Source organism: Scyliorhinus torazame, chromosome 4, assembly GCF_047496885.1.
Source record: "Scyliorhinus torazame isolate Kashiwa2021f chromosome 4, sScyTor2.1, whole genome shotgun sequence".
In the NCBI taxonomy this organism is placed as follows: domain Eukaryota; kingdom Metazoa; phylum Chordata; class Chondrichthyes; order Carcharhiniformes; family Scyliorhinidae; genus Scyliorhinus; species Scyliorhinus torazame.
Window position 1 is genome coordinate 261,662,686 of NC_092710.1, and position 25,238 is coordinate 261,687,923.

A 25,238-nucleotide genomic window follows, 5' to 3' on the forward strand; every position below is an offset into this window, starting at 1 on the left:
TCATTCCAACAGCCTTGGCACAAAACTCTTAACTATACATCACCTGACAGAGGCCACCTGAAGCCCCTTTACATATCAGTGTCAATGAATGGATACTTAACATAAATGAGACAATTAATTGCAATGTCTCTTAACCCATTACTTAACAGTCTCCCCTTCCTTGGAGAAAAAAAATAATTAGGTGAAATCAAAATTAAGAAACTCAAAAACAACACATGATTTCCCCCTTTTTTTATTGGACGAGAAAGAAAAAAAACAGTCACAGAAACAAGCACCCTTCATTAACAATATTCAAAAGTTTCTGTGAATTCGCCCCTCTTTTCATAAAACAGTCTAACAGTTGATAGCTCCTGTCGACCCATTTAATGTTTGTTATTTCCCCTCTGTCCAACATCTGCTTCAAACTTGCGATGTCTATCCGTAACCTCTTTTCATTGACACTTTTTGTAGAGTGCACATTTTCCCACAGGGATTTATTGTCAATGTGACAGTCAATAGGTATATTACCCAAATCTCCTAATCGCAAAATTTCTGTCAATATCATACTTATCTAAAAGGCCATATCCACCGCCTCTACAAGGCTTAATGTCTCAGCAGCCAAAGTGCTTTTTACCACTCCTTATTTTCTTTGTTTCCCACACAAGCGGGCAACATTTACCATTGTTCCCCAAAAGGAAAATTATAAATCCTCCTGCGCTTGAAACCCCATCACATAAATTTGCATAGGACGCATCACTATAAACTGAGTTTCAAGTGCCTACGGTCACCTAAAACCGGAAACTTCAAAACACACTCCTGCATTTTTAGTTTGGCCAACGCTTTATTTGCTCTTATTATGTCTTCCACTTTGGGATCATTCATTTTTGTACTCAACTCTAAGACATCAAAACTCACGTCTGGTCTAGTCTGTCTACCTAACCAGTTCAGTTGCTCAATTAAGCTTCACAGTTGCTCTTTTTCTATCTTTGAAACCATTGCATCTTTTTGTGAAACTCGGCCACGACTAATTACTATTAGGCTGATGCTTTCCAAATAGGATTGCTGACGTAAAGTTGCCCCTGACTTAGTCTGTCCAATTTCCAGTCCAATATATTTAAATGCACCGGAAGCCTGACTTTCAACCCTGAATTCTTTCCTCAAACCAGAGATTACAATAGCTTCAAAATCACTAGTCCCACCCCACAAAAAATCATCAACATGCATCACAAAAATGCCAGAAAGATTTCCTTTATAATGCCAGTTAAACATTGCAGGATCTGCTTTCAACTGGCAACAGCCTAACTTTAACAAAACTGACCTTACTGAAAAATACAGAAGATTGTAGTTTAGTCGGGCAGCATGGTCGTCATGGGCTTGGAGGGCCGAAGGGCCTGTTCCTGTGCTGTACATTTCTTTGTTTGTTCTTTGTTCCAGATGCATCATTTAATCCATATACACATTTGTTCAACTTGCAGAGTACCCCTTCTGTGTTAACTGCTTCATTAGGAGGACGGAGAAAAATGTCTCTCTGGAGCTGATGCCACTGCAAAAAGGCAGCTTTTATATCTATAGATTTGCATTCCCATGCCTTTGTGGCTAATAGAGCCAAGAAGATCTTTAAAATAACTTTTCCTGCTGTAGGTGAATCTACCCTTAAATCCTGATCTTCTAAGTTTTCTTCAAATCCCCTTGCCACAAGCCTGGCCTTTGCCTTATAAGTTCCATCCGGAAGAACCTTTTCCGTGCAAATCCATCTGTGGGATAGAGCTCTTTGTCCCCTATCCGCTAGTTATAATGTATTATACATCTGTAAACCAAATTATTTCAGAGACGAAATTTTTAACAGTTTACTTTTAACAGGTACTTCTGTGTATTCCCCAAATTCACTCCAACTATTCAATTCTTGCTGTTTAGCTTCTTTGATAACTTTTTCATCTAATTTATTTGAAGCCACCAAAATCTCACGTGCATGTGGGCTTCTACTCCTATTAGTATTCGTAGTCTTACTCATGTTCCGAGATCTTGATAAACTACGTCCCCTCTCCTGCCTGGTATCTCGTTCTGTACTGCTACTGCTTGATCTTTCCCTTCTGCTGTGGGATGTCCTTTCAATAGTTCTCGACCTTTTCCTGCGAACCTGTTCACTATCCGATGTACTATCTGAACTGGCACTGCGTTTCTGTGCCCTCCATTTTTGAACTTCGTTTTCCCAATCCATTGTCTTGACTCCTCCCCTGAATGCTGTACATTCAACCAATGTTTATACTTTCCAGTGGCCTTCCCTGCTCTACTAATAACAGTTGCATCCTTCCATTGACTAGACCCTTCAGGCAAGTATGTCACTTTTGTACCAACATTTGGCAGTTGCCCTTTCGAAAAAATGGCCTGTTCTAATTCATCAGAAGTGTTGTGTTCCTCCACAGAAACCCTGTCTATATCAGTTAATTGGTTCTCATAGTTCTGTAACACATGCGTACCAAATGACTCTGGTTCCTCGTCATGTCTGCCTGCTCTGTCTAAATTTGAAAATTTGTAATCTGTACCCATTATCCTTGATGAATGTACCCTAACAGTTTGATTACCATGTTGCAAAATAATTGTTTCGCCATCTATGCCTATGATCTTCCCTGGGCCTTTCCATTCATTAGAATTGTCTCTCTTATAGTATACCATGCCTCCTTGCTGAAAAACGGCATCTGATGGCCGTACGTTATGTCTTAAAGCTCTGCGAATTCTTTCAGAGACTTCTGCTTCCACTACTGCTATGTAATGCATTTAAATGTTCAGCAAAACCAGAGCTAATTGTAGTCCCCTCCCAAATTGGAGGCTGGTCATCCAAAATGGACGGAATTTTAGAATTTCTACCAAACACTAATTGATAAGGACTATAGCCCCCAACCATCTGCAATGAATTCTTTGCATGTACTGCCCATGCTAAAGCTGAATTTAGCCTGCAATTTGGTCGATCTGCCAAAATTTTCCAAAGCATGTCATCGATGACAGCATGATTTCTTTCACAGACACCATTACTAAATGGGCTTTCTGCAGCCGTATTCATAACTCTGATATTCATGTTTTCACACATATCCGTAAACGCATCATTAGCAAATTCTCCCCCATTGTCCGTAAGGAATTTTGCCTGTGGACCCATTCCTGTCCCTATCCATTTTTCCACGATTTGATCCAGAATTACTCTCTTTTCTTTACTTCGTACAATCGTTGATTGACTAAATCTGGTTGCTAAATCTACAAAATGCAAAATAAATATTTTATTTGCTTTATCCCAGATCTTAAGGTCCTTGGCCACAATGTCGTTAAAATCCCTGGCCAAAGGTAGGGTTACTATCAGTCGTGCTGATGTCCTTCTGTAGTTCCTACAAACTTCACAGCGGTCACTAACCTGTTCTATCAGTTTAGTATAGTCATCATCCCTTATCCGTGCTCATGAAATGATTCACTCCGGCAATTTTGCAAGGGATAACCACTCTTTTCAGCGACTTCAGAGTATTATCATCCCCAAACCTGAAACTTGTGGAACTTTCAAATTCCTTAACCTTGTTACGATTTTCAGCATTCAAAGAGTCCAGGTAACATTTTAACCAGTCAATTCCACACATAGTAGATGTGCAGCCACTTGCCAATACAGCACAGTTGAAGGATTCTGCAACCAACACCCTCATTACCGGCGTAAAAATGCTTGTCTTTATGACAATGCCTTCTTTCTGGTCACTAGCTTTTTCCTCTTCTGACTCTTCCGTGTCATGTTTCGCTTCAAACACTCTATCATAACGAGTTTGACAGTTGAAAGCATAATGGTATTGAGAGTCACATCGAAACATCGATTTATCATGCCCCGTGCATTTCTGGGGTTCATCTTCCTATTGTAGGTTCTAACTGGGTTACTGTCTTCATAATTTCCTTGTCTCGGTCTCCTTATATAGTCTTGAGCCCTGTTCATAGCCATACGATTTCGCTATCCTGTTAGTAGTGTATCCTCCTCCATATTCTGCCTTATTGCAGACTGACCTATTTGGGTCATCAGAGCCATCGGAATCGAATGTTTCCCCAGAAACTTTTGTAAAGCTTCTGTCATCTGTTCGAGTAAGGTATCCTTATCAGTAAACTGAACTCCTGTCAAAACCAGGAGCCTATCCATGTTGCTCACTCTAGCACAGTCAAGTAATTTAAAGGCCAACACAGACTGTGGAAATTCCAGATTGTGTTTCTGCAGCCTTTTATATAGTCTGCCAAATTCCATTATATCGTCTTCCATGGAGATATCCTCCATTATCAAAATCCAACCATGCTTCATACGCACTTCAGTCATCTTTCTTATAAATCTTATCCATATAATGTAATAAAGTCTCCAGACCTCCCTTTGAGTCTAACTCTTCCAATTCCAGCTCAGAAAGCACTTTGTTTCGGATTTTACTGCCAAATGGTAAAGAAAGAGCCAATGCCATACCTTGTTTTCTCTTTCCCAAAGCAGTTACTTTAGTCCACATAACTACTGCACTTCTCCATTGGTCGTACGATTCCCTTTCAGAAAATAAGGGAGGATAGTCATATCCAGCCATCTTTATCCTCGATTCAGCCATATATCCTTTTTTTTTTTCCTTTTCTCACTCACTCCTTGGTTTGATCTGGAAAAGTTGTATCTTTCAACCCTTCACATTTACACAGCAACCATCCTCTGCTGAATGTTCAATGTTTTAGTTGCTGTGATATGAAGAGTCTAAAGTTCTGTCCCTTTTTCACAAATACGCATTTATTTCATTCCAACAGCCTTGGCACAAAACTCTTAACTGCACATCACTGACAGAGGCCACCTGAAGCCCCTTTACATATCAGTGTCAATTAACGTAATTAACATAAATGAGACAACTAATTGCAATGTCTCTTAATCCATTACTGAACAGAGTTCCAGGTATCTGCTGCTCTTGTCCTTCTAGATGGTCATGGCCATGGGTTTAGAAAGTGCTGCCTGAGGAATCGTGGTGAGTTACTGCAGTGCATCTTGTAGATTGTGCACGTGGTTGCCAGTGTTCGTCGGTGGTGCAGGAATTAGACCATAAGACCAGAAGACATAGGAGCGGAAGTAAGGCCATTTGGCCCATCGAGTTCACTCCACCATTCAATCATGGCTGATTTCAACTCCATTTACCCGCTCTCTCTCCATAGCCCTTAATTCCTCGAGAAATCAAGAATTTATCAACTTCTATAAGAATGTTTGATTGAATGTTTGTTGAAGGGGTAGCAATCAAGAAGACTGCTTTGTTCTGGACGTTGTCGAGCTTCTTGAGTGTTGTTGGAGCTGCACTCAACCAGGCAAGTGGAGAGTATTCTATCACATTCCTGACTTGTGCTTTGTGGATGGTGGGCAGGCTTGGGGGTGGTCAGGACATGAGTTCCTCGCTGTAGGATTCCTAGCTTTTGACCTACTCTGGGAGCCACAGTATTAATGTGGCTAGTCCAGTTCAGTTTCTGATCAATGGTGACCCCAAGAATGTTGATTGTGCGGGATTCAGTGATGGTAATGCCATTGAATGTCATGGGCAATGGTTAAATCCTTTCTTGTCGGAGATGATCATTGCCTGGCTCTTGTGAGGTACGAATGTAACTTGTCACTTGTCACCCCAAGCCTGGATATTGTCCAGGTCTTGCTGCATTTGGACATGGACTGCTTCATTATCTGAGGAGTCTCAAATGGTGCTGACATTGTGCAGTGATCTGCGAACACCCCCACTTCTGACCTTATGATGGAAAGGAGGTAATTGATGAAGCAGCTGAATGATGGTTCGGCCTAGGACACTAGCTGGAGGATCTCAGGAATTGTTGTGCCAACAAAATAGGGGCAACCTAGATCTGCCTGCCCTGATATGAAATGAAATGAAATTAAAATTGCTTATTGTCACAAGTAGGCTTCAAATGAAGTTACTGTGAAAAGCCCCTCGTCGCCACATTCCAGCGCCTGTTCGGGGAGGCTGGTACAGGAATTAAACCGTGCTGCTGGCCTGCCTTGGTCTGCTTTAAAAGCCAACGATTTAGCCCTGTCCTAAACCAGCCCCTAACAGTAACATGGCTGTATGCTGACTAAATTTACTCTCAAAAACAATTAAGTTTGAAAGAAAAGCAGTCAAATTGACAATCTTTGTGTATTAAATTATGATCTTATTGACATTATCTTTTGGCAGCCTTCTGATAGCATCTCCACCCATGTTCAGACTAAGAAAAAGAGACAACTTATGAAAATAGCATCAAAACCACGGTAGCATAGTGGTTAGCACTGTTGCTTCACAGCGCCAGGGTCCCGGGTTCAATTTCCGCTTGGGTCACTGTCTGTGCGGAGTCTGCACGTTCGCACTGTGTCTGTTTGGGTTTCCTCCGGGTGCTCTGGTTTCCTCCCGCAAGTCCCGAAAGACGTGCTTGTTAGGTGAATTGGACATTCTGAATTCTCCCTCTGTGTACCCGAATAGGCGCCGGAATGTGGCGACTAGGGGCTTTTCACAGTAACTTCATTGCAGTGTTAATGTAAGCCTACTTGTGACACCAATAAAGATTATTATTATAAAAGACACCTCTGAGTGGTTATAACATTGTTTCTGTGATGTAACTGTAGGCTGTGACTTCCGAGCTCCCCAGCGTATCCCAAAGAAGCACTGGGGAACCTTCTCGGAACTTCAAAGGTGTAAGGGTTTGCATGACAGTTGCCCAGAAATGCTAAATTCCTCTGGGCAATTTCCCTTTGCTGGGAACAATCTGAAAATGTAATTTAAATTGCAAACTTTGGATGGTTCCAGCTGTGTTATACAAAGTTGCCCAGGAAAAATTAGAAGAATTAAATCCTCGTCTAACTTCTGGGTGACTATAGTAAGACCAGACCAACCCCTCCCACACCACGGAACTCTTTCTCAACTTCCCAACAGAACTCTTCGTGCCACCTCACCAGCACCTGACCAATCTCAGTGGACACTTCTTCAACCCCTCCAACCTCCCTCCCAGAAGGTATTCCTGGATTCCTGTTGCGATTCTCATTCTCTCTCTCTCTTCTCTCCTTCCCCCCCCCCCCCCCCCCCCCCCCCCCTTCCTGGATTGCGATGCTGGGCTTCAGAGACAAGTGCGCTGACTGGATCATCTCGCCCGGCCTGAGTTGGAAGGTCAGGCGAGACAGTCACGGAAGACATTTTGCATAAGTATTGGTAAGAATGGCAATCTGACACTGATTGCCCCTCCAAGGATGTTACGGCCCATATTTTCTGTCTTTGTTGTGGTAAAGGGTATTTCCATTCCTATTGCAACATACCTGATTTCATTACTGTAAATTAGATATAAATCTATTTTTTCTATAAATGTAACCACACAAAGCAGACACGTTCAATTTTATGTTGCAGTGTTTAAAACAGCATAAAATGATGTTTATGTAAATTACTATTTTTTTCCCTCCCTTATCTTTTAGTTGCTCAAATGGAAGCTGAGACTATGAAAGAAGTGTGCAAAGCAAATCTGAAGTCTGGATCTACATCTACACCAAAAGGACCCAAGATATTTAGCAGCACTTTTGATAGTAGTACTTTTGACAGCAGCACTATATATGATGCTTCATTTTCTTCAATTAATCATTCATCCAGGATATCTATGAAAGTGCAAAAAGTCAAACAAAAACTGGACTCCGTCATGGTATGTACCATTTATGAAACCGCAATCAAAAATGAGGACTTTATTGCAATGTTCATTGCAACAAAAGGGTCATTCCCAATCATTTCAATTAGAACATAAAGTATGCCTGGAAGGATGGGTAGAGTGTTTTTAATTTTGAAAATATACCATTAGTCAGCATTCTTTGCCTAAGACAGACTCATGGAGTGTGGGTGCTCATTGAATCTGAACCGACAGAGGATTGCAGCACCGGAAGCCAGAAGAGGGGAAAGGGAAGTGGTGACCTCTGAAATTTTGTAATTATTGGATAGTAATATTCCAAATGGATATAGTCACTCATTATGCCTCGGCTAATGCAAATTGCTTCCATTTGGCTATACCATTATCTATAAATACTTGATGAATACAAATTGGTCTAAAAATAAATGTATGTAATTATTTATAATTCACTATTATAAAAATATCTTGCATTTATATAGCTGCCTTCATGACTTCAGGACTTGCCAAAGTACTTTACAGGAAATGAGATGTTTTGTAGAAGATGTAAAAATGAATGTAATAATTTACATAAATATTTATTGATATAGAAAAGGCAGAAATTCTAAAAATAAACTTAATATTTATTCCATACTGCATCAATATTTTAAAATGTTTATGGGCCAGCTGCTAAACTAGGCAGGGTTGCAGCAGGTGTTAATAACCTGATGCCAAACATTCAGTCCTGACAAACACAGGTCTGGCAAGGATGCAGTGGTTGATGGGGATGAGAACCCGCAATAGGCCAGCAGCTAAAAATAGTCCACAGGAATGAAGCGGCTAGACCCAGGTTTTGTGGAAGGTGCATTGTGGGGCTCAGGCAGAAGGGAAACCCAATTAGAATCTCTGTTGGTAAAACAAAATGTGCTAGTTATTTCACTGGCACGAAATGGCAATATAGGTGACTGACATCAACACCGATGCTTATTGAGACTTCCGGTGGTGGCGATGTGGTGAGCAGTCACACACAGGGTGGCTCTCGCCAAGGTACTTGATTTTTGGCGCTTTATGTACGTCCTGTGGGAGATGTTTTTTGTTTGTAATTTATTGGAATAAGACCCTCTCACAGAAACACAGAAAAAATACAGTGCAGAAGAGGTCCTTTGCCTCATCGAGTCTGCACGGACATATGGAAAACACGTGACCTACCTACCTAATCCCATTTGGCAGCACTTGGCCCATAGCACTGAATGTTATGATGTGCCAGGTACTTTTTAAAGGATGTGAGGCAACTCGCCTCTACTACCCTCCCGGGAAGTGCATTCCAGACTGTCACCACCTTCTGGGTAAAAAGGCTTTTCCTCACATCCCCCCTAAATCTCCTGCCCCTCACATTGAACTTGTGCCCCCCTCGTGGCTGACCCTTCAACAAAGAAGAACGCTGCTCTCTATCCGCCATGTCCATGCCCCTTATAATCGTGTACATAGGTCGCCCCTCAGTCTTCTCTGCTACAGCAAAAATATCCCAAGCCTATCCAACCGCTCTTCATAATTTAAATGTTCCATCCCAAGCAACATCCTGTGAATCTCCTGTGCACCCCCTCCAGTGCAATCACATCTTTCCTATAACATGGCGACCAGAACTGCACATAATACTCCAGATGTGCCCCCCCCTCCCCCAAACTGGTTGATAAGCTGGAATGTGAGGAAGTTAAATGACCCAGTAAAAAGGACCCAAATGGTAGCGCAGTTGAGAAGTTTGAAGGTGGATGCATTTTTTTTATTTACAGGAGACCCATTTGAGAATTCGGGATCAGAGAGGTTGTGGAAGGGATGGGTGGGGCAGGTATATGACTCAGGATTTGATTGTAGGGAGCGGGGCTGCCACTGTGTTGATTTATAAGAGAGTGGCTTTTTCTGCAAGCAATATATTGGCAGACTCGGGTGGGAGGTATGTAATAGTTAACAGGTCATGGCAGGCACGCCAATGGTGTTGGTCAATGTGTATGCACCAAACTGGGATGGCACAACATTCATTAACAAATACTGTTCTCTATCCCAAATCTTGATTCTCATCAGCTAATTATGGGGGGAGGGGAACTTCAACTGTGTTTTGGACCCTAGACTGGGTAGGTTGAGTCCCAAGTCTGAGTCCATCAGGGGTGGTGAAGGAGTTACTAGTGTTCATGGAAAAGCTGGAAGGAGGGTGGGAACAGACGCGTGAGGTTTATGTTTCTGAGGAATAAGGAGTTTTCTTTTTTTTTTTCTCGTCCACCAGAACGCCCGAGTTGACTTCTTTGTGGTGGGTCGGTCTCTTCACCCTGGGTGAGGGGGTGGGTGGGTTACTTAGCGTTCATTATATTGGACCATGCTCCACATTTTGTGGACCTGATGTTGGAGCCGAGCTGCTCTCAGAGACCCCCGTGGAGACTAAACACGGCATTGCTTGCAGGTAAAGAAATGAAATGAAATGAAAATCGCTTATTGTCACAAGTAGGCTTCAAATGAAGTTACTGTGAAAAGCCCCTAGTCGCCACATTCCGGCGCCTGTTTGGGGAGGCTGGTACGGGAATCAAACGGTGCTGCTGGCCTACCTTGGTCTGCGTTCAAAGCCAGCGATTTAGCCCTGTGCTAAACAGCTAAACAAAATAATTTTTGTGAGTGAGTATCCTCTGCCAATGGGGACTATGTTAAGTTCAACAGGAACGGGGAAGTCTCCCCGTCCACGCTCTGGGAGGCCCTAAAGGCAGTGGCTAGGAGGGAGATGATCTCTTTTAAGGCGCATTGGTATAAATCTGGTAAGGTGGAGAGACAGAGATTGGTGGACTCCATTCTCAAAGTGGACCACCAGTATCTGATTGCCCTGACGCCAGAGTCATTGGCAGACAGAAAGAAATTGCAAATGGAGTTTGAGTTGTTGTCACCGGGTAAGGCGGTGACCCAGCTGCATTGCTCGAGGGGAACTTTCTGTGCATATGGGGAGACGGCCAGTCGCCTGTTGGCTCACCAGCTGAGGCAGCAGGCTGCCTCCTGGAAGATAGCACCGGTCGGACTCGGTTGGCAGGATAGTTTCGGCTCCAGAGAAAGTTAATGAGGTGTTTGAGGCAGAAATTTATTTCATGGATTAAACTTTAATACAGGGCCCCCATCGCGAGTGTAAGTATTATTTACAACTGGGCAGGGGTACAAGAACAGGAGTGCCCGTTGTCCCCATTGCTGTTCGCATTAGCAATCGAGCCACTGGCCATTGCTTTGAGGTTGTCTACCAGTAGGAAGGGGATAGAGAGCAGGGAGGAAGCATAGGGTGTACTTGTATACGGACGATCTGTTACTCTAAATTACGAACCCTCTCTCCAATATCAGGAAGATAATAGAGTTGCTGAGGAAGTTTGGCTCCTTTTCGTTGTACAAGCTAAATCTGGGTAAGAGTGAATTTCCCGGTAAACCCCCGCCCCCGGGAGAGAAGCTGATCTGGGAGGCTGCTGTTTCGTCCGGCCAAGACTAGCTTCTCGTATCTGGGAATCTGCATGGCCCATGACTGGGTCTCGCTCCATAAGTTTAACGTTTCTAGTCTGGTGGATGGGGTGAGGGCCAATTTGAAAAGGAGGCCTCCCTCTGACCGTAGAGAGAAGGGTACAGACAGTGAAGATGAATATTCTCCTGAGGTTTTTGATTTTTCTTTCAGTGTCTCCTTGTCTTTCATCCCAAAGCTTTCTATTGCAGGATTAACAAATTGATTTCTACTTTTGTTTGGGTTGATAAGACTCCTCTGATTCGTAGACATTTTTTTCAGAGAGATACGTCATCTGAGGGGTTGGCATTACCCAATCTGTTATGCTATTATTGGGCGCCAAATATTGATAAGGTGTGGGGATGATTCGGGGGTCTGGACGCTCTATGGGGGAGGATGGAGGAGGCTTCGTGCATATGGTCAGGTCTGAGGGCCCTGGTTACAGCACCACTCCCTTTTTCCCCTGCTAGATTCTCTTCTAGTCCGGTGGTAATAACTACTTTGAGGGTTTGGAATCAGTTTAGACAGCATTTTAAAATGGGCACCATGTCTCTGTTGGCTCCAATTTGCAGGAACCATAGGTTTGTGCCTCTTGGCTTAAATTCATTGTTTAGGCCAAGGAAGAGAGAGAGGGGTGGAGAGTTTTTGGGATATGTTTCTGGAGAGTAGGTTCACAAGCTTGGACTAGATATGAGAGAAGTTCCAGCTCCCGAGAGGAGCCCAGTGATCTTCAGGTATGTATTTCTTTACACAAGGAACTGTCTTCATTTCCTCTGGCACCGTCGCTCTCGCTTTGGACACGGTCCTGTCCATGGATGAATCAGGGAGGGTACGATTGCGGAGGTCTATGGGTTGGCGATGGAACAGGCATCGTTGGAAGAGATGAAATGAAATGAAAATCGCTTATTGTCAAAAGTAGGCTTCAAATGAAGTTACTGTGAAAAGCCCCTAGTCGCCACATTCCGCCGCCTGTTCGGGGAGGCTGGTACGGGAATTGAACCATGCTGCTGGCCTGCCTTGGTCCGCTTTAAAAGTCAGCTATTTAGCCCTGTGCTAAACCAGATAAAGAGGAAGTGGGAGGATGAACTGGGTTTGGTCTTTGAGGAGGGGATGTAGAATGAAGCCTTGCATCGGATCAACTTCGCATCCTCATGTGCGAGTTAAGCCTGATCCAGTTCAAGGTGGTGCACAGGGCACACCTGACTAGGGAGCATATGAGTGGGTTCTTATCTGGAATGGATGATAGGTGTGAGCGGTGCTCTAGGGGGCCGGTGAATCAGACACGTGTTTTGGTCTTGCCCCAATTTCTTAGTTTCTGGGACTCCATTTTTGATACAATGCCAGGGATTTTGAGTGTTCAGCGAGAGCCGTGCCCGTTGGTGACCAGTTTTGGAGTTTCGGACTCACTGGTGCTGCAAATGGTAACAAAGGCAGATAGATACCTTGTCCATTGCCTCGCTAAAAGCCTGGAAATGAATTCTGCGTGGGTGGAGGTTCCCGGTGCCGCCTAAGACCTTGACTTGGTTGGGGGACCTGATGGAAATTTTGCACCAAGAGAAGATGAAGTATGAAGGGGGTCGGTGCAAGGGTTCTATTCGAGGTGGCAGTCTTTTATCGTTTCAGGGAACTGGCTATTGTCAGCTGTTGGGGGGGAGAAGGGGGTTTGTCCTTTTAGTTACGTTAAGGTTTTGTTTTATCTATGGGGGGATTTAGTGGATGCATTTGGGGAATAAGGTGGGGTTGAGGTTGGGCTTGTTTGGTTGTTGTGTTTGTTACAATGAAAATTTTGTTTGCATAAAAATATTTTACAAAGCTTATTGATGCTTATTGAACAAATATTTTGCAATATTTTATATTGTATCATTGCCTGTAATTTATATATCTGCCAGCACGGTTACAGTGGTTAGCACTGTTGTTTCACAGCGCCAGGGTCCCAGGTTCGATTCCCGACTTAGGCCACTGTCTGTGCAGAGTCTGCACATTCTCCCTGTGTCTCGTGGGTTTTCTCTGGCAAATCACGATAGATGTGCTTTTAGGTAATTTGGACATTCTGAATTCTCCCTCTGTGTACCCGAACAGGCGCCAGAATGTGGTGACTAGGGGATTTTCACAGTAACTTTATTGCAGTGTTAATGTAAGCCCACTTGTGACAATAGAGATTATTGTTATTATTAAAAATTTTATTATTAAAAGAATATTGACTTCAGGCTGGAAAGTACTTTCCAGTAACGGTACTGTTGTAAAGAATTGGAATAAACAGGAAAATTTTTGGATGAGCATTTAAAGAAAACATTGAAAATACTGTTAGAGTGAGCAAGAAAGTTACTGAGCAAGAAAGTTAGGAGTGGTTAAAGGTGTAATAGCTGTAGACAAATTAGTGTAACAGGATTTAGGAAAAAGAATTTGAATTGAATAATACATTTTAAAAAATATATTTTGCGGTTTTAATTTATAATGTGCTTGATTGGAGACCTGTGTGCTCTTCAGCTGTCTGGTTAATTATTTCACCAGAAGCACTGTTGTATAGTAAGCAGAATTGTTTAATTATTCAGCACTGACGTAAATACTGAAGAGTAGGCCATTCTTATTTTTAATAGAATTTGTTGTTTTGAAGCTCATGAAAGCCAGGTGTTCCTGATTTGTAAAGTCTTTGCCCAGGTGCATTCACCCTGTGGGTGTAATCCAGGGAATCCTGCCAAGATGAACCACTTTCCATTAAAAAAAAATTAGCATTACATTTTCAATAGAAGCAATTGTTAACAAGGCTATGGGGGCAACAAGATGGAGAATTACCGTGTGTGCTGGTGCTATTAGCAGAAATATCTATGGATGGTGCACCTGTTTGTGTGTGTGTGGAGGGGAGGAGGTGTCAATTGACGGAGGCTATTAAGATTTATGCAAGCAGATGTGGTCTTGGAATATTGTCACCTCGAGTACATTGAAGCTTAAGATTGTTAGACATGTATACATTTAGAGAACAATTGTTTTAATGTGTGAGTGGTGATCCATTTATTGTAATGGAAAAATAGGAATTTCATGCCAGAGCTTTTTAACTCATTTGTGTATCTAATTTATTTAAATATAGTTTTCACTATTTTCTGCAACCACACTGCCAGCATGACAGTGTGAAGTCAGACTTCAGTGTCATTGGGCAAATTGCATCATTTCAGGCTTTCAACTTCCCTTCTATGGACCTGACCAATAAATACCAATTTCAGATTTGGTCAAGACTGATAATTCAAGACCTGTTTATTGGAATCTATCCTTGATTTCGGATCCACACCATGACAAAGGCTACCTGCTTCCACCTCTGTAAAATCACCTGGGATAGGGATGGAGACAAGAGGGATGGGTGGGTGGATTTTGGAGACCAGGTGGGTGGCACATAAATGAGTGTATGATCTTGTCCTGATGCGCACAAGAAACTCCCAAAGGATATACCCTGTTCCTTCCTGCCCTTTTTAGCAGATTAGATGCATTCTGGGGACGGGTCTGGGGTGGGCAAGAAGCTAGTGACCTAAAATATTTCATGTACCCTACTCTGCTGAAACTATGCCCAGTGGGGCCATATAATCTAGTCTAAGGTTGGAGGCGGGGAACCATGTCAGGACTTTCCCAAGGCAAATTGGGAACTGGTCAGCTGTCAGGTCCATGCAGAAACGCAGACTTAAAATGCAATTAAGGCCCTATTTTTGGGCCATTTTGCACTGGTCCACTACTTTACCGACCTCCAAGTGTTGTCTCGTCTTATGTCAGCTCAATTGTGCCCATTAGAGCCAGGCTGCTGTCTGACAATTAACAGTCCTTTGTAGGGGTTACAGCTCTACCACCTCTACCTCAATGGCCCTACAGGCTTCAGAGATCTTATTGTTTACTTCTGCACAGGTAGCTGAGGATATCTCCATGCTGTCTGCGTCGGCAGCACCTAACCTCACCTGGTGGGGCTGTTGACCTGAAGTTAGGCCAGCCACCTCTGAAGGCCATTCACGTTTGGCAATAGGATAGCAAGCCTGTGGAAGCATTCAATAAAGAGGGCCTCCTGGACAGTTGTGTCGCCCCCCCCTATATATTCTGCACCTTTGATTTCGACTGCCTCCTCCAAGTCATGTTTAAGGAACAATAGTTTGTAACAAATTATCCCCAAGGTGTTTCTTCCCCTGAAGTCGAGACATTCAGTGGTGCCCCAAGTCATCGTTGTTGACTACCGATAACGCTCCTCCCACTCTGATGAGTCCCTCCTTCCCAGAATGGTGATGGAGGAGTCTGAGATATTGGCTGTCGAGCTGTTTCCTAATTGGTCTGTAAGTCAAATCTCTCAACTTGGACACCCATCCCAGATTTAAAAGGAGTTTCTTGATGCACCAGTTACATTGCAAATACAGCACAGACTCGTGACAGTTCACACAAATACCAACATATGACCTGCACATGCTTTTATTCTTGGCCTCCTTTTTGACTTTTCATCGATCTGTTAGTGGTTCCAGGAGAACTGAGAAAACACATAGGTGCCTGAAAGAATTTTCAAATTGTTTTAGAATGATTTTCTTGATTATTTTTTTATTTGCCTCATTATTTGTTTATTGGGGCTGTTACTGCATTGGGAACCTTTTAACTTCATAACTGTTTATTCATATATTGGCTTTTCTGTTCAGGAATATTGTAGGCAATGAATTTTGCTTTTTACATTCTTTCATTGCCGGGAAGTTGTCAGGGCCCATATATTTTACGTTGTAGTCAGTCGTTTCTTAATATCATGTGGAGTGAAACCAAATTGGTTGACGATTGACATCTGTGACATGAGGAGGTGCACTTCTAGCTGAAAATGCTTGCAAATGCTTATCTTTTGCACTGATATACTGGGTACCCCCATCATTGGTAGTGATACACAACACAGTGGAACCAATGCCTAGTGTAAAGTTGGGACTTGTTTGCACACAGACCCCTACCTATGTTATCATGGACCGATGCACCTATGACAGGTAGATTGCTGAGAACAATCTACCTGTTATGGGGAGAAGGCTGGAGAATGGGGATGAGAAAAATATCAGCCATGATTGAATGGCAGAGCAGACTCGATGGGCCAAGTGGCCTAATTCTGCTCCCATTTCTTACAGTCTTAATAAGGCTCAGTAGGTTTTTCCCCTCTCGTTGGTTACTTCTCCAACCGCCAAAAGTCCAGTCAGAAGATATGTTCTTCAGAACTTGATCAACTTGGTCAGTAGTGGTGCCAGCCAGCTACTGTTGGTGATGGACCTTAAGATCTCCCACCAAAGTACATTCTGTGCCCTTGCCACCCTCAGTGCTTCCTCCAAGTGGAGTCAACATGGAGGAATACTGATTCATCAGTTGAGGGAGAGGGTTAGGTGGTAATCAGCAAGAGGTTTCCTTGCCTATATTTGACCTGATACCATGTCACTTCATGGGATGCAGAGTTAATGTTGAGGACACCCGACTGTATATCATGGTGTCGCCACTGCTGGGCCTGTCCTACCGGTAGGACAGGACATACCGGTGATGGTGGTGTCTGGGCCATTGCCTGGTACCATAGAACCATTGAACATTACAGCGCAGTACAGGCCCTTCGGCCCTCGATGTTGCGCCGACCTGTGAAACCACTCTAAAGCCCATCTACACTATTCCCTTATTGTCCATATGTCTATCCAATGACCATTTGAATGCCCTTAGTGTTGGTGAGTCCACTACTGTTGCAGGCAGGGCATTCCACGCCCTTCCTACTCTCTGAGTAAAGAACCTACCTCTGACATCTATCCTATATCTATCGCCCCTCAATTTAAAGCTATGTCCCCTCGTGCTAGACATCACCATCTGCGGAAAAAGGCTCTCACTGTCCACCCTATCCAATCCTCTGATCATCTTGTATGCCTCAATTAAGTCAGCTCTTAACCTTCTCTCTAACGAAAACAGCCTCAAGTTTCCTCATAAGATCTTCCCTCCATACCAGGCAACATTCTGGTAAATCTCCTCTGCACCCTTTCCAATGCTTCTACATCCTTCCTATAATGCAGCGACCAGAATTGCACGCAATACTCCAAATGCTGCCGCACCAGGGTTTTGTACAGTTGCAACATGACCTCTTGGCTCCGAAACTCAATCCCTCTACCAATAAAAGCTAACACACCGTACGCCTTCTTAACAACCCTCTCAACCTGGGTGGCAACTTTCAGGGATCTATGTACATGGACACCGAGATCTCTCTGCTCATCCACACTGCCAAGAATCTTACCATTAGCCCAGTACTCTGTCTTCCTGTTATTCCTTCCAAAATGAATCACCTCACACTTTTCTGCATTAAACTCCATTTGCCACCTCTCAGCCCAGCGCTGCAGCTTTAGTGTCATCTGCAAATTTACTCACCCATCTTTCTACACCCTCCTCCAGGTCATTTATAAAAATGACAAACAGCAGTGGCCCCAAAATAGATCCTTGTGGTACACCACTAGTAACTGGACTCTAGTCTGAACATTTCCCATCAACCAACGCCCTTTGTCTTCTTCCAGCTAGCCAATTTCTGATCCAAACTGCTAAATCACCCTGAATCCCATGCCTCCGTATTTTCTGCAGTAGCCTACAGTGGGGAACCTTATCAAATGCTTTACTGAAATCCATATACACCACATCAACTGCTTTACCCTCATCCACCTGTTTGTTCACCTTCTCAAAGAACTCAATAAGGTTTGTGAGGCACGACCTACCCTTCACAAAACCGTGTTGACTATCTCTAATCAAATGATTCCTTTCCAGATGATTATACATCCTATCTCTTATAAACCTTTCCAAGATTTTGCCCACAACAGAAGTAAGGCTCACTGGTCTATAGTTACCAGGGTTGTCTCTACTCCCCTTTTTGAACAAGGGGACAGACAACATTTGCTATGACTGTCAGGTTGTTGCTTGACTAATCTGTGGGACAGCACCCAGTACTTAATGAGGAGGACTTTGTGAGTTCGAACAGGCTAGTTCTTGTTTTTTCCCATGCCTAAGTCAATGCCAGGTGCAGTTTGGGACAATTGAGTAGCTTGCTAGGCTATTTCAGAGGGCCTTTAAGAATGAACAACATTGTTGTGGGCCAGACCAGGTAAGTATGGCTGATTTCCTTCCCTCAAGGACATGAATGAATCAGATGGGATTCAATGACAAATCAATGATAATTCCAGATTTTTAAAATTAATCAATTGAAATTGCTAATGGAACTTAAATTCCACCAGCTGCCCTGGTGGGATTTGAACCCATGTATTAATCTGGGCCTCTGGATTACTAGTTCAGTTACTCTACTATTACAGTTCCATCTCCCCAGAATGATTATGAATATATTCCAACCACTCAAGGAAGTTGGACACTCAATGTAATACATACTTTGCCAATGTAATGCATACTTTGACAGTTGCATGATACGCTGAGGGCATAGATGCATAAGATAAGTTCCCTTTTTTAAAGTGTGGCAAGCTCACATTAAATGCAGCACTGTTAATGATAATAGATTGACACGATTATTTAATATCAAATAATTCTCTGCATTGAAATCTGAATTTAATTTATTTTAGGAGTCAGGACAGCAGGGTACTTCAGAAATGGATCGCTATTTTTCTCAGCCAGGTATGTGAATGTACAGATACTGACTCACCTATTATTTGTTTCTAGCATTTTTATTTCACATTTTATCAGCCTTTGTCGGTTTCCCCCCCCCCCTCCCTCAGATCTTTGGCTGCAGTAATTTTTAAACCCTTGAGCAGGTTGTCAGATTCAGGTGAGATCAGTCTACTTTTGGCACAGATGTAATCACTTGTGCAACACTGGTGCTAGATGAGTGTGTTAAAAAGAGTGTGCTAACATCAGAATCACACTTCACTGTTCAATTAGAAAACACTATTCTTGAGAGGCATTTTATTAGGCCAATCAGAGGCCAGCTTTTTGGATATTATGAAGGTCCTGGAGACAGAAGCAAAGGTAAGAAAACCGGCTATTTTAAAGGTATACGCTGTAGAAAATATAGAACCTGCAATTTTAAAAAGCTAAGATAAAAATAAAAGAGTGAGTAAATTACAAGAAGATAGTCTAACAATTAAAGGGAAGGTGATGACTAGAAATAGCAATTGAAATTTGTATTTAAAATAGTTTTGTCTTTATGGACTGTTGGGCCGAATGGTCTGTTTTCATGTTACAACTTCTATATATTCTTATTTAATTAGAGTAATAAAAGTGACAACTGAGTGGCTGCATTATTTCCAATGCTTGATCAAAATGTTGCAGTGTGAAAGATCGAAAGAATATACAGCTGGGTCAAGAAATCTGGAGTTTAATTTGCAATGCAGTAATCTAAATTTAAGTTTACAAATTGCAAGAACAAATGACCAACAATAGCAAAATACTTCAGATGTTGGGGATGAGAAATGAAAACAAAGCGCTAGGAAAACTCAGCAGGTCTGGCAGCATCTGTGTAAAGTGAAACAGTGTTTTAATGTTTCGAGTCCCAATGACTCCTATTCAGAACAATTCTGTTGTGTTGTACTTCCTTAGAGCAGGCTTCTTTAAACACCTCTTTATCCATTTTTTCTTCAATAGGTATGGTTCCCATGATGTCGTTGGATATGAAATGGGATTCAACTTTTCGTTCAATGGACAGTTACTACTTCAACAGTGTAAGTACTGGTGATAGGTTTTGCACAGCTGTTAAACTATGGAACTTTCAGTTGTGAATGATGATTTCTGTGCTGCACAACCTTCCATTAGAAGCTGTTTGAACAGGCTGCAGTGTAAACATATTTTGGCTAAATTCCATAGCCCTCAATCATAAGTGACTAACCTGAACCCCATTGAATGCAGTGCAGGCGGCACGGTAACTTCAAGCTGCTTGCTCATTTCAATTATTTCAACATCCAGCCAGTTCTAACTTCATTCAGCTGCGAGTATTGTGAGTGTCTAGCACTGCTTAAATAGTTAACCTGCACCTCTTAAAAAGGAGGTGCATTGTGTCTGGAGCAGGTGCTGGCCATTGTGCAGGAAGTGAATCTGACCCAAGGAACAGTGAAGAACGGCAGAAGAGGGGAGGGAGCAGACTCCCAAGGTTTTCAGCTGCTGCACTGGCGACTGTGGTGCTGTGGGTGGAAAGCAGAGAGATGTCCTGTACTGGCAGAAAACCAGGAGGCCCGTTAAACATGTCAAAAGGCAATGGGAGAAAATAGCCATGGTGATCAAAGCCAGGGGTTCTTCCCAAGGTCCTGGATGCAGTGTCACAAGGTGCTCAGTGACCTTAAGCAAAAGATAAAGCTCAATGAATATGTTTTCAAGTGCCATATCTTACCAATTGCAAGAATAACCCCAGCCACTGCTCAATTTCCCACAGCCCCATCATTCACCTACCAACAATTTCTATCAATCAGAACCTGTATCTGAATTCATGACATTCACCGCACCCTCACTCACTTATCACTGCTGCAAGCCTCACACCCAGATCTCAACTTGCAAACACTGCTAGTTATTCAACCATGACAGCCACAACACACAAACAGATTTGTGGCACGCAATAACATGCTGTGCCTTGCAGGACAACTGAAGCCAGCAGGTTCCAGTGATGGGGAACAGGTGCACATGCTTATCTTAACCCCAGTGGAGGAGATGCAGAAGCTACATCCAGCGATGGGACTGAAGCCATCAAAGATGATGGTCTTATATACAATCCTCCGTTTAACATCCCGCCTGCCCTTCATCCCACGCTCTTCTGATTTCCAAGCTGCAGTTGTTTGAAGCATGCACCTCTTACTTCCCTTTTCATCCCTCCTGCACCACAACCTTACACTTGTGCCTTTCTCTTTCTGGATATCCAGGAATTGCAACATGACCAGACAATAGAAGAACAGCAAGAAGTTGTTAATGAAAACATCACTCAGTTCCTCACACTCAGCCACTACCGCAGATACTGAACTGCATCGAGGGTAGCATAGAGGTTTGTTGGACACCCAGTGCAAGTGGCCTGCACACTGCACAGGGGGCAAGGATAGTATAGTTGCCAACTTCCAGAGAGTGAGGTAGCACACTGGGTTTGCTGCAGAGAACTCAGATGAGTAATTTGATGGGGAAGTCTACAGGAGAAAAAAGGACAATTTGAATTTATATAGTGTGTTTCACAACCTCCAAACATCCCAAAGTGTTTTACAACTAGTGAAGTTCTTTGAAGTCTAGTCTTGGAATGTAGAAACAGCAGCAACAAGGTTCCAATGTGGTAATGACCAAATAATCTGTTGTTATGAAGTTGACTGAGGATAAATACTGGCTATATGCCATGGAATATTACATCAGGGTCTCAGCTTAAAGTCTAATTTAAAGACAGCACCTCTGTCAGTGCAGTATTCGCTCCATACTGCACTTGAGTATCAGTTTAGATTTTGTGTTCAAATCTCTGGAGCGGGACTTGGAACCAAAACCTCCTGACTCCGAGAGCATGCAACAAAATGTATCGGGCGTTGTGAAGCCTGCTGAAAAGCCTACAATCAGTATCAAGGAATCTGAAGGTATGTGGTAACAACTTGGTACAGTGCTTTGCACAGTGATTAGACCCTGTCCTTTACAATGTAGAAGTGGTGGGCAGCCTATTCTCACACTTGTGGACTCAACCATGATGCAGCAGCTGTTGGCTGATGTTGCAGCTTCCATTGCAACACCGACCTCCAGCCATTCACTTTGAGTGCTACAAAGGAAACTCATACTGCCAGTCATACAAGGACAAGCTTTTCAAGCTCAAACTGTTGCCATCGTGGCTGTGGATTACAGTAAGCAAAGGGACTTGCAGGTTGTCCAAGAATTAGTCCTTCACCAGATTATTAAAATTGTGGTGGTTCCATGGAAAACAAATCTGTTGTCCTTTTTCAGGCAGACATATTCTTCCTGCCTTCTCTGACACTTGCTGTTACCTGCCAGCCCAGGCATCTGCCACCCATGCAAGCTGGTGAAATCTGCATCTGGAACTTCTAAAGCCATGAGCCTCTTGAGATCATCCTCCAAAGTCATCTGCAGTCATAGATCATAGAGTAGAATTTACAGTGCAGAAGTAGGCCATTCGGCCCATCGAGTCTGCACTGGCTCTTGGAAAGAGCGCCCCACCCCGTAACCCAGCAACCCCACCTAACCTAAGGGCAATTTACCATGGCCAATCCACCTAACCTGCACACCTTTGGACTGTGGGAGGAAACCGGAGCACCCGGAGGAAACCCACGCACACACGGGGAGAACGTGCAGACTCAGCACAGACAGTGACCCAAGCCAGGAATCAAACCTGGGACCCTGGAGCTGTGAAGCAATTGTGCTAACCACTGTGCCACCGTGATACCCTCCACAGAGAGTGCGCAGCCTTCATCAGCCATGTGTAGCACAAATGTTCTTTTTGGCTTGGAGGAAAACTTGCTGGTTCTGGTGTTCCCATGCATCTGCTGCCCTTGTCCTTCAAGGTGGTGTTTGTGTGTTTGGAAGGTGTTGTCGAAGGGGCCTTGGTGAATTGCCTCAATACATTCTGCAGATTGTAGACACTATGCATTGGTGGTGAGGGGAATGAATGTTTAAATTGAGTAGGAACAATAGAATCAGAAAAAGCCCAAGGAAGCCAAGCACTAAAGAATGCATGAATGTGATTAGTTGATTGTTGTATGCAAAATGGCATGAGTTCATTTACAAATTTGCATTGGATTGTATTGGATTGTTTAGTTTATAATGGTTTCTGTTTTTGCATTCTGGTGATGTGACACTGATTGTCAGCGACAGAGGAAAAGTAAGGTGTAACGACTGTTGGTGAATAGAGAATTGTAGTTTCTGTTATCGCACTTGGAAAAGTTCTTTGTTGTCATTCCAACCAGAAATTGTCTCGGTTGCCTCCTCCATTTTTCATCCTCCTGCTCCTCAGCTGCCCATCCTATAGCCGATAACAATCGCATTATAGCAAGGTTGTTAAATATGGTCCACTACGCCTGAAGAGCATGTTTCCCGTCTCCAGCAGGTATTCCGCCGTGTCCATGCCAATGGCCTGAAGCTGAACAGGTCCAAATGTTGCTTTGGCATGTCGACACTCAAGTTCCTAGGTGACCAGATCTCTCAGCAGGGCGTGCGCCCGGACACAGACAAGGTCAAGGCCATCGAAGCCATGAAGGTCCCTGAAGACAAGAAGGCGGTATTGCGCTTCATGGGCATGGTCAATTTTCTGGGCAAGCTCATCCCAAACCTGGCCTCACACACCACGGCCCTATGATACCTGGTAAAAAAAGTCCACTGCCTTTGAGTGGAAGGCAGCACATCAGGCAGAGTGGTTGGAGCTGAAGGCCAAGCTCTCCACTGCACCCATCTTGCCATTTTTCGACTGACACAGGGAGCCAGATCTCAACAGATGCGAGCCAGGATGACATCGGTGCGGTGCTGCTTCAACGCGATGACACTTCATCCTGGGCTCCGGTAGCCTACGTATCGAGGGCCATAACGCCCACCGAAACAAGGTATGCACAAATAGAGAAGGAATGCCTGGGTCTTCTCACTGGCATTCTCAAGTTTCACGACAATGTCTACGGCCTGCCGACATTCACTGTCGATACGGATCATAGGCCTCTGGTCCACATTATCCACAAGGACCTGAACGTCATAACGTCTCGGTTGCAGAGCAGCCTCCTCAAACTCAGGCGGTACGACTTTGACTTAGTGTACACGCCTGGCAAGGAGCTCATCATCGCTGATGCAGTGTCCCACTGGAAATCATCCAGCAGATTGAATCACAGGTGCAGCTGTGTGCTAGCACCCTCCCGGCGTCTGATGAGAAGGTGGTTCGTATCCGCGAGGAGACAGCCAAAGACCCCCTCTTGCAGCGTGTCATGCACCACCTCGCCAATCGCTGGCAGAAAGGGCTGTGCCCTCAATTTTACAATGTAAAGGATGACCTGACAGTGATTGATGGTATCCTCCTCAAGCTGGACCGGATTGTCATTCCACTCAGTCTCCAGAGCTTGGTGCTCCGCCAAATCCATGAGGGACACCAGGGCGTCGAAAGAGTGCAGACGCAGAGCCAGGCAGGCTGTCTACTGGCCCGGTATTAGACAGGACATCTCGAACATGGACCTCAACTGTGCGACCTGTCAACGCTTCCAGCCAGCGCAGAGCAAAGAGACGCTCCAGCAGCATGAAATCGAGACCTCCCCGTGGTCCAAGGTTGGTATCGACCTCTTTCGTGCGAATGGTCATGACTACGTGTTGATTATTGGCTATCTCTCCAATTACCCTGAAGTCGTGAAGCTCTCAGACCTCACATCTCGGACCGTCATCAAGGCCTGTAAGGAGACGTTCTCCAGGCATGGTATCCCACCCACTGTCATGAGTGACAATGGCCCGTGCTTCAACAGCCACGAGTGGTCTATGTTTGCCAAGTCATACCATTTCAAACATGTCACTTCCAGCCCACACTATCCGCAGTCCAATGGGAAGGTTGAAAAAGGGGTGCACATTGTGAAACAGCTCATTTGCAAGGCCGCGGATTCTGCTTCTGACATCTACCACCCGCTGCTTGCGAACAGGGCGACCCCACTGTCCACTGGCATGTCGCCGGCTCAACTGATGAACAGGGACCTGTGGACGACACTTCCAGCCATACACTTGCCCAACCTGGATCACCTCCCGGTCCTGCAGAAGGTGCAGCAGCTCCGAAACCAGCAAAAGCAGGGCTATGATGCTCATGCCACCGATTTGCCCGTGTTATCCCCGGCAGACACTGTCAGGATCAAGATACCGGATGGTGGCTGGTCTGCTCCAGCTGTCGTTGTTCGGCAGGCTGCGCCCCAACGAAACAGACGCGCACTGCGCAAAGTTGCCTGCCCCAACCGCTTTCTTCTCCGTTTCTGTTCGTTGTTTTGCCACCTCCTGATACCTCGAACTATGAGGCCACCAGTCAGGCTTCCATTCCGCCTGTCAAGGCGCCGTCGTCCCCACCACCACCTCTCCTGCGGTCGACAAGGATCAGACGCAAGCCCCAGTGACTGGAATTATGAACATTTGTTTTGTTTGCTATGTTCTGTTTTCTCACATTAGACAGCTGTCTTCACATGTACAACAAAGAACAAAGAAATGTACAGCACAG

At 44.1% G+C, this 25,238-nt stretch overlaps 1 protein-coding gene across 10 annotated transcripts in view; it reads left to right on the plus strand.

Moving 5' to 3' along the window:
- ahi1 (Abelson helper integration site 1) overlaps nucleotides 1-25,238 on the plus strand; it is a 537,691-nt gene that overhangs the window by 270,089 nt on the left and 242,364 nt on the right. For all 10 annotated transcript variants that reach the window (XM_072499698.1, XM_072499696.1, XM_072499702.1 and 7 more), the window contains 3 exons: nucleotides 7,436-7,656; nucleotides 18,685-18,736; nucleotides 19,703-19,779. In XM_072499698.1, coding sequence (XP_072355799.1) covers nucleotides 7,436-7,656; nucleotides 18,685-18,736; nucleotides 19,703-19,779 — 350 coding nt within the window. The remainder of the gene's footprint in view (nucleotides 1-7,435; nucleotides 7,657-18,684; nucleotides 18,737-19,702; nucleotides 19,780-25,238) is intronic.